The 13,742-nt window shown below is 47.8% G+C and overlaps 6 protein-coding genes across 6 annotated transcripts; 4 read left to right on the plus strand and 2 right to left on the minus strand.

Annotated features, from left to right (window-relative positions):
• Positions 1-395: 395 nt before the first annotated feature.
• Positions 396-605, plus strand: DACRYDRAFT_43541 (uncharacterized protein; the record flags this gene model as incomplete). Its single annotated transcript, XM_040774539.1, has 1 exon — positions 396-605. A coding segment is annotated over one exon (210 nt), but the record flags the coding sequence as incomplete, so codon positions are not given.
• Positions 606-4,584: 3,979 nt separating this feature from the next.
• Positions 4,585-6,246, plus strand: DACRYDRAFT_101954 (uncharacterized protein; the record flags this gene model as incomplete). The annotated part of the gene is made up of 7 exons (XM_040767599.1): positions 4,585-4,714; positions 4,761-4,920; positions 4,969-5,084; positions 5,144-5,170; positions 5,220-5,424; positions 5,473-5,714; positions 5,765-6,246. 5 exons carry the CDS (start codon positions 4,585-4,587, stop codon positions 5,372-5,374), a joined length of 588 nt encoding a protein of 195 aa, XP_040625433.1. The 3' UTR covers positions 5,375-5,424; positions 5,473-5,714; positions 5,765-6,246.
• A 304-nt stretch (positions 6,247-6,550) lies between these two features.
• Positions 6,551-7,607, plus strand: DACRYDRAFT_18132 (NADP-binding protein; the record flags this gene model as incomplete). Its single annotated transcript, XM_040771335.1, has 4 exons — positions 6,551-6,572; positions 6,625-7,072; positions 7,120-7,186; positions 7,287-7,607. The coding sequence occupies 4 exons, from the start codon at positions 6,551-6,553 to the stop codon at positions 7,605-7,607; spliced, it is 858 nt and encodes a 285-aa protein (XP_040625434.1).
• A 353-nt stretch (positions 7,608-7,960) lies between these two features.
• On the minus strand, positions 7,961-9,416 carry DACRYDRAFT_57747 (CFS1-like protein; the record flags this gene model as incomplete). Its single annotated transcript, XM_040775466.1, has 5 exons — positions 7,961-8,075; positions 8,128-8,416; positions 8,469-8,842; positions 8,896-9,206; positions 9,258-9,416. Coding segments are annotated over 5 exons (1,248 nt in total), but the record flags the coding sequence as incomplete, so codon positions are not given.
• Positions 9,417-9,774: 358 nt separating this feature from the next.
• DACRYDRAFT_96659 (uncharacterized protein) lies at positions 9,775-10,428 on the minus strand. Its single transcript, XM_040777390.1, has 2 exons — positions 10,231-10,428; positions 9,775-10,176 (listed from the first exon to the last, which is right to left on the minus strand). The coding sequence occupies exons 1-2, from the start codon at positions 10,384-10,386 to the stop codon at positions 10,033-10,035; spliced, it is 300 nt and encodes a 99-aa protein (XP_040625436.1). The 5' UTR covers positions 10,387-10,428; the 3' UTR covers positions 9,775-10,032.
• Positions 10,429-10,902: 474 nt separating this feature from the next.
• DACRYDRAFT_24551 (uncharacterized protein) lies at positions 10,903-11,942 on the plus strand. Its single transcript, XM_040773730.1, has 4 exons — positions 10,903-11,123; positions 11,174-11,630; positions 11,677-11,742; positions 11,792-11,942. Exon 2 carries the CDS (start codon positions 11,213-11,215, stop codon positions 11,510-11,512), a length of 300 nt encoding a protein of 99 aa, XP_040625437.1. The 5' UTR covers positions 10,903-11,123; positions 11,174-11,212; the 3' UTR covers positions 11,513-11,630; positions 11,677-11,742; positions 11,792-11,942.
• Positions 11,943-13,742: the final 1,800 nt, after the last annotated feature.

Genomic DNA, 13,742 nt, shown 5'->3' on the forward strand with positions numbered 1-13,742 from the left:
ACCTGTGGATGATCCTAAAAGACCAAGTCTGAAGAGACAGTCCCCAGGCAGAGTAGGCCTTATATTTATACCTCTGTGGTGGAACCTGCTATAACATCTTGCTTACTCAGCCTAGTCAGGTGATCAGGTCATATGACCAAGGATGAGGTCATATGAGGTCATGCACAGCCATGCACAGCAGGTCACCTGACCATCCAATCCTTCTAGCAGGTTCCAGCACATGCTAAGGTATACCAGCTACTTCCATGTCATAAAGGCTTAGTCATGTCTCTTGACCAAGCAATGAGCTGGTGCCCTGACAGTTATGCACTATGGAGTGCCAAGTGAAATCCTCACAGAACCATGGAAAGAACTTCCTTGCTCCAGTTGTGTCTGAATTCCTGAAGATTGCAAAGATCAGATGGTTGACTACTTCAGGATATCATCCATGTACCAAGGGGAAAACAGAGCAGTACAATGGGATCCTTGAGTTGTATCTCAAGAAGATGAATACCACAGGAGATCCAACTCGATGGAATGAATTTCTTGATACTGCACTATTTGTAACTCAAGTCAAACAGCAAACCACAGCCAAGTGGTCACCATTTGAGTTGTTGTATGGTTGAAAGCCTCAGTTGCCATTTGACCAGCCACTTCTCTGTGCCCCAGATGCTGCACTCCCAGGGGATGCAGAGCACTCAGAACAGCACTTGCAAATGCAGAAGGCTTGAGAAGAAGCTTTGGAGCAAGGCACTATCTGTGCACTTGCAGACAAAGAGCAGTGGGATCACCAACTCAATATCAGGATGGAAGGTACACAGCAGCCTTTTGAGGTTGGTCAAAAGGTGCTGCTCCAGAATGAAACTGCAAACAAGGGTGATGCACATTGGTTCGGACCATTTGTGATCACTACAAAACTGGATAAGGGAACCTATCAACTGAAGGATAGATGTGGACACTTACCACCAGGCTTGGTGAATGGAAACTGTCTTCAACTTGCTCATCTCCAAGAAGATGGTACAAACCATTGGGCTTGGGTTTTGCCAAAGGCAACATAATGGCAGTGGTCGAAGGAAGACAAGGAAGCTGCTTCACAGGCTGTTGTCTGTGCCATGCCTTCAATATGAATTATCGGTTGCTTTGCCAATCCAAATACCAGATCTGCACCAGTGACAGTTGCAGAGGACAAATCACAGAATACACAGTGAACAGTTATGCCAAGATGGAGATCATGACCCATTGGTCAAGATCACAGAATTCCACAAACTGTTCCGGTGAAACAAAGGCCACAGACTCAATTCTAAACCAATAACACAAACAATACCCCAAGACTGCAGGTCTTGGGTTACAATCCTCCAGACAGAGGTCCGATTCCCTCAACCTGAAGCCCCAGAGCAACCCAAACAGTCACTTGCACAGATGTGCAACATTAGTAAATCCAATGCAAAAGGTGGTCCACTGATTGCATATGCATGTCCAGTCCTCCAGATGGAGGTCCAGAATGCAGTACACACCAGCCTTACCAGGACACACCAAAACTTGAAGCAATCCCAGCAGACAACAGACACAGTGCAGAGCCAGAAAGCAAATTCCATCTCAAAATCACAAAAACCCATCCATCCAGCCCAAGAACATCTCAGATCAGCCCAGAAACCAGCCAGAATCATCTCCAGGATGCCTCAGAATGGTTGACAGTAGTTGACAGTGAGAAAGGAGTGAAGCAAGGGGCTGGATGGCACAGATTGCCCTCCAGCAGCATCATGGTTGATGCTCAAGAGCTAGAGAGGGGATGGTGTCGAGTTTGTGCCAAGAGTGGCAGTTCAGGACCCTTGCGCAGCCTTAAGGCACCGGAATTTGATTCCATTAGACTATCTATGTAGCCTATATGTATATAGGGACAGATTGGCCTGCTGCAGGCCAATCCATGCCACATTATCTATTCTCCCCTAATTGACAACTCAACAGACCTGAGTGTATGGTGGACACATTCATGGACAGCTTATTAGGGGTCCTTCAAAATGTTCAAAATGCTGTGCACAATTAATGTGAAACACCGTGTTTGCATCTGCAGATGCTAATATATTCCTGTGGGAATGAATGGAAGAAAAATAAACTCAGTGGAGGAGAGCAAGAACCTCCATGGAGGTGAATCAAAGCAAAGCAAAAAAGTGGAGGCAAAAATTCTGCACACAGGAGTACCTATCTGCTTCCACCAAATGGAAGCAAAAGTATTTGCTCCCATAGCAAAGTACCTTGACTCAAATGCAAGGTAATTCCTCTGATGACCCCTTTTGGGGGTATCTTGCCTACAATGACCCCTCAGGCGCAAATTCCCTAAATGACCCCAACTGCTGCCCCTAAGTAACCAAATAAGGAAAGCAGTGGCTGTGGCAATAAAAGCACATGCCTCCGGTCAATCCAACAACATGTTTTTTTGAATGTTTTGCTATTAGAACAGACCTTTTTTAAAAGACAAGCTGGTTGGCATTGTGTATGGTATCTATTATTTTCAATAACTGCTGCAAAATTCATTGCCTTGCCATAAAAGTGCAGTGTTTCCTCACCTATGTTTATGATGGTGAAAATTGGTGAATTCTTATTAGAGGCATCCATGCAGAATTAATTTATATACTGTAACATAACTAATCAAAAAAAACAAAGCTTGCAAATTAATTGTCAGAACATGCCTTATAAACCAACACAAAGAGACCAGACCCTAGTGCATCTTGAATTGCTACCACCACCTTCCTTAATTGGAAGGTCCCTGGTAGCTTAGGGCAGGCCTTGGGTCATTTCAGGGATTTCCGCCCAAGGGGTCATCGGAGGAATTACCTCACTCAAATGCGGACCTTTTACCCCGCTCACAGCCACAAACCTTTTTTAAAAAAGACCACATCTGGCCTTTCGCACAGCTGGACCCCTAACACCGTAGCTGTCCCCGAACGTCCACCAAATGAGTGTGATGGATGTCTCATCATACGTCAATAACATGGGCACAATTGAGCCCGGCGGAAAACAAATCTCGGATCACACACGCGTGTGATTCCCCCTCAAACTCTGTTTGCACACAACTGGACGCGCGGCGCTTGATATGCAAGTTGGAGGATACAACGTGACCTTAAACTCAGGTACTTCTGATACCACAAACCTTATCGAATATCAGGTCGAGAGCCATCCAGAGGCCAGGCTCGCAACATGCTGGATTGAGAGTGTAGAAGGGCAGGTGTGTTGGAAAGTTGATGGACTCTCTTATCAGTAATCACTAACTTTGATCATGCAAGCCATTCGAGGTTTTATGCAACTTCCCCCCGAATCATGAAACTATTTTCCTGGTCATGTGGTTTGACTGTATCCCTGTGTGTTCGACCCGCGTGGAAAAAGTCGAAACGAGCTTCCTCTGCAACGCGATCTTCACCGAGGACAGTCATCCGGCATATTTTCATTTCTTTTATGACTGGACTCCCTTCGAGGGTAGGTCCGAAGTCATGGATGGTGGTTGATCTTCTTACTTGTTGGCAACATGTAGATTCCGATGATGAGCAAGATGAGCAAAATAGTCTTGAGTGGAAACATCGTGGATCGATCAAAGTGGAATTGTACTGGGAATGCGACATTCAGACGGACTCTGCAATTGGTGATGACCTAGTACTACACAATTTGGATTCAGTGGAGTGAGTCGGTATTCAAGTCGAACGGACCTTTCATCCTGATCCTATGGAGGTTGTCCACGTGTCACGTCCCAGAGCCTTCACAACAGCCTGCATCGGCGACGGAGGTTACAGTGTACGAAGGATGTGGACCGTTCTCAACTTTTATTTTCAAGCATCGACCACGACGTATGAAAGACACTTTCCTGATTACCCATTCCTTAGAGCTGATTATGCGACAGGATTCCTGGAGGACTACGGCTTTATCGGTAATATATATGTGCTATGACGTGGGTTGCAACTGATTTGCAAATACAGATCATCCCCGGAATTTTTATTCGTTTGGAAGAACTCTCGAGTGCTCATCTTGGTCAAGGGTTGCAGGGAACCTAGGCAATTTGTCGCTGAGAGGAGATTAGGATCCTGTGTGCTTCTCATACATAGAACAAGTCCAGTGCCGGACTATGTGTTTTCTCCCCCTTGTTGATTAAGTGTGCATGGTCGACAATACGATAGTCATTATACAAGCAGGATTTTTTCGCCTACACAACGGAATCAATGGAGAAGGACAGAAGGAAGAAGTTACCAGATGATTCACGTCATGCCGAGTTCCCTGCCAGCACAGCATCAACACTGTGAAAATACACGTGGCCTCCAGACCACCCACCTCGCGGCACTACTTTGATTTGATTCGTTATTCCATTGGTTTTAAACAAAAGAAAAACGCAATGAGGCTTGGGCCAAACTATCAGGTCGATCTTCTCATCGGAGCTGGATGGCTTCTCGAATATGACACACACCTGTTGTACGAGGTCCAGACAGTTGAGTGCTATGTGTGCAGTGAGACCAACGAGGTAGAGACATCGTTGCAGCATAATAGCACACTCTGACCTTGAATCAGGCCTTTTCACTTCGGTTTTACAATACGACCTGTGAAGATCTTCATCTACGGCTCTATATGGATGGTGTCCGTCTTGGTGCATGGACTACCTCATCCTCACCCTGTGTCAAGCTTTCGGGCATTCGCATTTCTGCGACGGAAAAGAGGCAATTCTTCTTTTCCTCCCGTTCTTGGGAGCCGCCCGAAGGTGGTTTACGTACTTAGTATTAATTGTCATACTGACCTGATTGTAGATGCAGAGGGTTCAGAATCTTTGGACGCAAATGAGCGAAACAGACAGAATAATCGAGGCAGCATCAGGCTAGAAGTATATAAAATCAAAGCCGTATATGCCGATATCACCGATGCAGACAACGTTTACCATAAGGGCCCAGAAGAACTTGAGACAGTTCGGTGTGTTCCCCTCCTTATATGGTAGAATTCACACTCACAGATGAAAAGGTTTGAAGTCAAGAAAGAGACACAAAGTAACAAGCGAGCGGTACGCGACTTTCAATGGGATGAAATCTCTGGCAAGCATCCTATTGCAACCTTCATATTCAGGCATCGTCCCCAAGGTCCGTTGAGCTTGTGTCCTTTAAGTGCATGCAAATTAAATGCATGGCTTTGATTGTAGCTTGGCTTCAATCCTATGGTATAATCAGTACGTAAAACATGCAAACAAACAAGACAACTTATTAATGGCCCACTAGGAACAGCAGGTTCAAGTTTTGATTTAGATCTATCTGCCATGTCTATGTCGAACAACACGTCTGGCAGTATTGTCAATGAGATGAAGCGACTGCAGCTGGCCGATGAAAGTCGGAAGCAACGAAGAGAGAGGATGGCCATTGAACACTCAGTCTGATGGTCTTCCATGCGGGGAAGGTACCGGTAGGCACGAAGATTGCATATGCTGTGAGCGTTCATTCCCTTAATAGTAGTCCGAATTATAACATCTAGCAGGCGCTTCCGGAGTTCCAGAGTCGTCCGGCAAACCATCAACTTTGCATCTTCGACCCAAATTCACCGGTCCATCTGTTATTCAATGGGCAAACCCCCTTGTCACTCACAACCGACCTCGGGGTTTCATGGATCAACATGTTGACGTGTACTTCTCTCGACCCATGCGGTTCAGGAGGCATGTGCTAGAGGACGTCATTGACCAACCTCATCGTGATTGAACTCGAATCTATGCCAAATCTTCAGTAAGTCTCAGCAGGAAATCTAGTGGTGGAGATTGACCAATGTGGGTCAGATCATGCCAGATCGCCCTCGTTAACACTGTGTTCCTCCTGTCCAAACGGCGACATGTTGAGGATGTCCATTCATCTGTTTTCTCTCCACCCTTCTTTGCCCTTGCTGATTTCTTCTCGCTGCGTATGAGTTGGAAGAACATGAAGGAGCGGCTATCTATAGGTGGCACTGCGCCTATATTCCATCACAGGCTGTTCGACAAACAGGCATTCCTCTCTGCTGATACCCAAGGAACCCAAACAGCGGGAGGCAATCAGCTTTCTCGGCCCCGAACAAGTAACCGCCTTATCAGGACCACCTTGCCGACCGCCGCGCATGAGTTGTCCTCGAGTCCTATTCTGGATGAGCGCCTGCCTGCGTATCTATCACGCAAGCGTCCGTTGGGCATTCTTGAACAGGTTACCCAAGTTCCCCCATTTGGATTCCCTATGACTGGTTATTCGTGGGTCAAAGCTTCTCTGCAATCATGTCAACACCAGCGATAAAAAAACAAACCTTCTAATGGTGCGACAACAAGCGCCCTGTCCCTTGATGCCCTTTGTTCCCGCTGTCTTTTATGCCATTTTCGCAGCATTCCCCTTTGTTTATGTAATGACACTGCCATCATTCACTATCTTAGGCAGGACGCCAGTTTCCGTCAATGCTCACGCGTTGCAGCCCAATAAGGCTGGCCGAACTCGCCTTTCCACGTTTTCTTCCAAAGCCCCGACACCCTCAAAATGGTCGTTATCTGTCTCAGTATATAAATTAGCTCTCTGAAACTTTGGAAGACAGTCTTTGTCACACAATGGCACCTCAGATTTGGTTTAGTGAGCACCTTCTGTCTTCCACCGCTGTCCTGACTGCTCACGCACAACGTAGTAACTGGCACCTCCACCGGGTTCGGTCGCATCATGACGGAGCATGTGCTGAAGAATGGCGGCATTGTCGTCGCAACCCTTCGGAAGCCAGAGATGCTCGCTGATCTAACTCGCCAATACGACAAAACTCGTCTCCTCGTCTTGAAGCTGGATGTTACACTGTCTTCCGAGATCCCTCCAGCATTCCAGAAAGCAATTGATGCATTTGACCGCATTGACGTGGTGTTCAACAACGCTGGCTTTACTCTCATCGGCGAGAGCGAAAATACGCCTGAGAATGAGGCTCGGAATATGTTCGAGACGAATTACTGGGGCGCGGTCAACATTAGCCGCGAAGCGATCCGCGTCTTCCGAGATATCAATCCTCCCGGGGCTGGAGAACGTCTCTTGCAGAATTCGTCTATCGCAGGTTTGGGCCCACTGGTTCTCTTCGGGCACTACACGGCATCGTAAGCCCTTTCATGATGTCAAGGGCTCTCTCCCTCAACAAAAACAGAAAGCACGCCCTCGAGGGATTCTCAAAGACCCTGGCCACGGAACTCAATCCATCTTGGAATATTAAGGTGCGTTGGACGGATCCAACATATACCACATGGCACCGACATGACTGCATATATCACCTTGATCGAACCCGGTTTCTTCCAAACCCAAATCATCCAACAGGCGACGATTCTACCTGGTCATCAAAACTATGACAATGAAACGACGGCCTCGCTCCGCAGCGCATTGGCGATTGGAGAGTGTCCTGGCGACATTGATAAAGGCGTCGCGATTATCTATGATGTCGCCCAACTCTCGAATCCCCCACTCCATTTTCCGCTGGGCCTGGATGGTGTAAAGGTTATGAGGACAGCCGGCGCACTCTTGGCAGAGACGGCGACACAGTATGGTCAGATGTCCGAGGGCCTGTTGAGGGACACTATGGGAGAAGCTGCTCATGTCATTAAAATGCCTTCCAGTAGGATAGCGGTCAGGTCCCGCTAGTTGAACTGCAGTAATAGTTGACTCATGCCAGTCCCGTCATTGTGAGACAAGTCCTTGGATCGGAGAATATTTTCCTCCATTGTGGCTCGCGGAGCCAAGGCAATTCCCATGGCCAATACCGAAACGAGTTCACTAACATTCTGATGTGTCAGAGGCGGATATTCCTGTCGTCCGTCGGATTGATATGACGCTGCATAGTAAGGCATGCAATAAATGCCGCAAAAAGGAAGAGCTTATCCCGGGAATTGAAGAGACCCGGGAGGAGGAACAGCGTCACACAGGGCGCGGACGACCCAAAAGACGATTGCTTGTTTCTTTGCGCTAGAACGAAAGTACAAGAAATCACCATGGCCTTAGATGTTCCCCTGGAAGTAAACGTCGCAACCAAGCTCGATATTGCCCTCGCGCGTGAAGGAGATGATATGACAACCAAGAGTGCGAGTGGAAAATCCTGCCTCACAGTAGGAGCTGGGACAACTATGATGAGAATGACGGATCGGAGGAGATGATGGTTGCGCACAAATAGTAGTTCCACTTCCTCTGAAAGCTGTCACATTCAGCCCGTCCTACACCGTACTGCTGCCGTAGTTCCGATATAACAACACTCTCGAAGCTAGTCAAGAACCGTTGGCGCCATTCACGAAGGGTTCTTGAGTAATGAGGACCGATATTGCCTACGGACTCGACAACGAGGCGACCGTGGCTGCCGGAGTTGAGAGTGGTTAAGAGCTGACTGGCCGAGGGCACGAAAGCGCCCGGAAATATCCATTTTTGAATGAAGTCAATGTCCTTCGAATACGCTTTGATACCTGGAGAACATGAGTTTCAGATCCGCTCCAGACAAACATCAAAGGAACGCACGAGCATCGGGAATGGTCGATACCTGGACAACACCGGCTCCATTTTTCTTCAACACTCGGTCGACCATACCCCAATACGTGTCCATATATTCGGCTCCAACATGCTCCATCATTTCGATTGATACGAAGCGGTCGAATTGATGTCCCCATTCGGAAGGAATATTGCGATAATCCATAACGTGGACGCGAACCCGTTCTTCTAGACCTGCTCGTGCAATGCGTTCTCGGGCGAGCGCGGCTTGCTGTTCTGAGAGGGTTACAGTGTCGATGGTGCATTGTGAAAGGGTTGCAGCAAGAATAGAGAACGACCCCCATCCAGTCCCGATCTCAAGGATCCTGTGTCCATCTCGAATATCGGCCTTATTGTATATGTGTCTGGAAAAGGAAAATGAGCTTTGAAACTGATATAACGGAACTAGTTTACATACCTGAGCTTGCGCAGCTGGGCTCGTTCCAGGGGGTCAAGACCGAGCAATTCTTCGCCCTTTCGGCACTCCATCAAGTCTTCGTCTATCGACTCAAAGAAACCACAGGAATATGTCATGTCTCTGCTGAGGAACGCTTCAAACATACGGTTAGACATGTCATAATGCGCCGAGACATTGGCTTTCGCATTGTCGAGCGTCGCCAATGATGCCGTGAGGTCGAGCAGCTTGCGAGAACCGAAGGTGGGGATGTAGGAAAGATATGACTTGAATGAAGATACGGATGCAAGCGAGTCTCGATTGTAGATAATTAACTGCGACAATGTGAAGGAATGCTGTTTGCCGAAGATAAATCAGTGACGCACCATGAAAAGCGACGTCAAGTCGTCTACGTCTATTTCACCCATCATGTATGCTTCTGCGAAGCCAAGGTCGGACGTAATGAGCACACGAAGCCAGAACACCTCATTGCGTACGGTAATCGTAGCTCGAATGTCTGAGGCATTGCCAACGACATCGTTGACACCGAGATGAATCTTCCCTTTCACTTCTTCGGTAGGAAAGTTGTAGACATTTGCAGGTGTGATAATTCGTAGTTGACCACGAGTGATACTTCCTAGAAACCTGCATCGCGTGAATACTTGGATCAACAAGTAGGAGAGTGTACGTACCCAACCACCAGCGTTTCTGCTAGCGAGCTAAGAGGTTGCATCGCACCTCTGATGGCCCAACGCCAAAGCGATTCTGAAGAGACGGTTTCGTGGAGTGAGTGAGAAGTAATGATATCAACAGTTGATGCCATTGTGGTAATTCAGCGACAAGGATGTGGAAAGGCCCGACAATGGGGTGCGCTGATATTTTTATACATACGTTCCCCTTCACCCTACAGGTCTCGGTGAGTATTGAGCCGTCAGCAAGAGGGTTGACCGGGAATCAATGGCAAACAACTCGGGGAGTGTCATCGATTCGACACATGCTTGTAAGAAGAATTTTGATGGCAGCAGGGCCGCCATCAGGCCAACCGGGCATAGAAGGCGGGTTGAGCTTACTAGCCCGCATGTGTGTTTGCGAAGGATGCCGTAGTGGAGATGAATTAGCTGATCCCGTTGTGCGTTTCCATATCATTCTGATATAAACATTTCAACATTCCAACAGGTGGTGATCGTGTGATCGTTGCTCGAGGAAATATCCAGCATCGCTGGATGGTTCAAGTCCGCGGCCTTTTTCGAAGCCCATCGAAGCCCACATCGTCATCTCAGCAGGGCCAAAAGAGGTCTGTCGAGACTTTACCACCAACTTCAGAAGCATTCAAAGGGGGGATGTAGAACGCGAACTCACTGAAATATAACAACGATCTTGCGGACGAGGCAACCCCATTTCGGCAAATAAGAAGGTGATCCATTGACCGGCAGAGCAGGACGGATAGAGTCCAGACACGAACAATTGACACGCAAGAACCCGCTTTTCCAAATGGCGGTACTCGTCGTTCGCCATTCGAACTCGGAGTGGAGGGTTCGTCAATCACATGAAACAACCCTGTCACGCGTTGCTTAATCAGGACACCTCTTCGATTTTAGCGAGCACAATGTGGAGAGACCCATCTCTGGCAGGGCAATAAATTCCTCCAATGGCATCGACGGTTTTACTGTAGTGCCAAAATCTGCGTACTTTCGACGCTCCACGAGCTCCTTTTTGTGGCAGCCGGCACCAAGATGCATGGAAATAGTGATTACAAGAAATAAAGGAGCTGAGGCGTGACAAGAACTTGGCGGAGACAAGCAAAGAGGGTGATCGGATGTATGGAAGACCGTTGCAGACCATTGATGTGCGAATATACTAGTTACATAACCAATCACGTTCCTCTTCTTTTGATCTGATGGTTCACGAAATCGACTTGTAATTAGAACCCCGCTTTGTTTCCGCATCCCACTAAGAGCACACAATTTTCTACTGGAGATCAAGATCCCCACCAACAAAACTTGGAAATGATTCGATAACTGCCAGTGGTCGTTCCTCTGAAGCACACCTCCCAGCCATGCCATTCCCGCGGAAACTCCCTGTGTCCATTACAAGAGCAAGCGGTCGCCTGTTGACTTCGCCGATGCCAGCGAGGTGGAGCTAACTCGCTGTCCACAATGGCATTACCGCCAGATAACTCGATATATGAGATCGACGAACGGAAGGGTTGTTCTGCAGTTTATGCCACACAATGACACGGCAAATTTAGTTCAGTGAGTCCACTTTGTCTTCCGCTCCTCACCCAATTGCTCACACAACGCAGCACCCGGAGCTTCGACCGGTGTCGCTTGCGTAATGCGTAATGACCGGACACGTGTTGAAGAACGATGACATTGTCGTCGCGACCCTTCGAAATTCTGATATGCTGGCCGATCCAACTAGTCAACATGACAACAACCGTCTTCTGGTCTTGAAATTAGACGTTACTATCTCTTCCGAGATGCCGCTGGTTTTCCAGAAAGCAATCGATGCATTTGGTTGCATTGACGTGGTTTTTAACAACGCTGGCATTGGCCTCATTGGAGAAAACAAAATGCCCCCCGAGAGCGAGGCTCGAAGACTGTTTGAGACGAATTACTGGGGCGCGGTCAACGAGCTGTGAAGTCATCCGCGTCTTCCGAGACATTAACCCGCCTGGAGTTGGAGGGTGTCTCTCGCAGAATTCGTCTTTGGCAGGAGTTGCGCCCCTTAATCTCTGTGGTCACTATCTATACGGAATCGTAAGTAATTTTTTTGGCGTTAGGGGCCATTTCTCAACGTGAATAGCAAACACGCCTGGAGGGTTTCACGAAGATGTTGGCGATGGAACTCGATCCTGCCTGGAATATTAAGGCAAGTGCGACATGCCCCAGCTTGTAATTTTATTCATAAGATATCCAAGGTTACCCCGATTGAGCCCGGATTCTTTCAGACTCAAACATCCCAACAAGCTTCGAGTGCGCCTCATCACAATTATAACAACGAAACACTATCTGCCCTCCGCAATGCTCTGACCAATGCAGAGCGTCCCGGGAACACCAAGAAGGCGGTAGGTGTCATCTATGATGTCGTCCACCTCCTCGAACCGCCGCTCCACTTCTCTTTGAATGGACAGTGTTGACTGTATGAGAGAGTCTGGTTCGCTCCTCATCAACACCGTAACGCAACAGGGCAATATGTCACAGGGTCTCCTGAGGGAGACAATGGGAGATGCCGCCCGCGTCATTAAAGATGCCTTTCAGTAGCATAATTCAGGAGGGTCGTCAGGCTGTAATCGTTGCCAGGACGCCGCTTGTATTTACACTGTGCGAGATGGTTGTCGCTGGAGCTCTTAGGAGTTTTTTTTTCATCTCATCTCAAAAGTGCACGTGTGATGCGCCTAATTGGTTCCACCGGGAGGAGAACAGTCGGAGTGTCACTCCAAAAGGGGATGCCCTTCATTTCATGAGTACTTTTTGCATCCAACCAATCCCGTTTGTCTTATCAGGAGTAATTTCCTCCGATGCCCCCTCAATGCCCCTCCGGAGGCAATTGCCCCAAATGCCCACGTGCTGCGTATTTGCATGTCATCTTTGTGGCAGTGACAAGAAACTCATAAATGAGAGAGTTTAGGGGTCTTCCAGTAATATTTACATATGGTGTTATCAAGAAATTAGAATACAGTCAACTCTGTCTATGTGCATTCTGTGTCTGCACATTAGCTGTGTTAGAGCATAGGGGACGGGTTTCCGTCTCAGTTTGGTGTAATTTGGGGCCACTTGCATGTTGTATATGTGCATAGGTAAATAGAGGTGCTGACATAGCGTATGCAGATAGAGAGAGCATTGGTCAGGGCAGAATAGAATTTTTTCATCAAGCACTGTCCTCAAAACTCAACCATGTTTAAGAAGAGAGATCAGCTCACCAATCAGCAGTGCATCAAGATACTTGATTATTGTGACAAGCACCTCAATGTGGGAACTACACAGGGTGATATAGCAGAGCATTTCAAGATCACACAGCCAACAGTTTCTCCAATCCTACAGCATGCTGATATCATTTGGAAGTGAGTTGCATCATCCAAAGACCACACATCAAAGCAGCAGCATCAGGTCCTGTACCCAGAGATTGAATGTATGCTGGCACTATGGGTGCAGCAGATGGAAGTGGAGTGGATTGCAATCACAGGTGATGTGTTGCAGTCAAAGTGGAGGTGGTTTGCAGAGCAGGCAAAAATACTGAAAGAGAATTGGCTGCACTTGTCAGATGGATGGCTCACATCCTTCAAGCATTGGTATGGGTTGAAGGGTCATGTCATGCATGGAGATGTGGGAGGTGTTGATACAACAAAAGTCAAGGAGGCAAGGATTGAGCTGCAGAAGCTTATGGACCAGTATGCCCTACAAGATATTTTCAATATGGATGAGACTGGCCTGTTGTCAGGGCACCAGCTCATTGCTTGGTCAAGAGACATGACTAAGCCTTTATGACATGGAAGTAGCTGGTATACCTTGGCATGTGCTGGAACCTGCTGGAAGGATTGGATGGTCAGGTGACCTGCTGTGCATGGCTGTGCATGACCTCATATGACCTCATCCTTGGTCATATGACCTGATCACCTGACTAGGCTGAGTAAGCAAGATGTTATAGCAGGTTCCACCACAGAGGTATAAATATAAGGCCTACTCTGCCTGGGGACTGTCTCTTCAGACTTGGTCTCTTAGGATCATCCACAGGTACCTATACTGTAGATAGGTCTTAGTCATCAGGTCTACTCCACTTCCTTGTTGCCTGCTTAGACTCTTGGCACTCTTAGGTGAGCAGACTTAGTCAGCCTGTGTTGCCCTAACAGAAGACCAAGTCTCCAAGTGACA

This window comes from Dacryopinax primogenitus (genome assembly GCF_000292625.1).
Source record: "Dacryopinax primogenitus strain DJM-731 SS1 chromosome Unknown DACRYscaffold_19, whole genome shotgun sequence".
In the NCBI taxonomy this organism is placed as follows: domain Eukaryota; kingdom Fungi; phylum Basidiomycota; class Dacrymycetes; order Dacrymycetales; family Dacrymycetaceae; genus Dacryopinax; species Dacryopinax primogenitus.

Bases quoted from the DNA above. Each gene is read 5' to 3' on its own strand.
- DACRYDRAFT_96659 (XM_040777390.1), bottom strand. From the start codon at position 10,386: ATGGCGAACGACGAGTACCGCCATTTGGAAAAGCGGGTTCTTGCGTGT. The intron at 10,177-10,230 runs GTGAGTTCGCGT...TTGGTGGTAAAG, and splicing joins AAGATCGTTGTTATATTTCA to TCTCGACAGACCTCTTTTGG.
- DACRYDRAFT_24551 (XM_040773730.1), top strand. From the start codon at position 11,213: ATGACCGGACACGTGTTGAAGAACGATGACATTGTCGTCGCGACCCTT.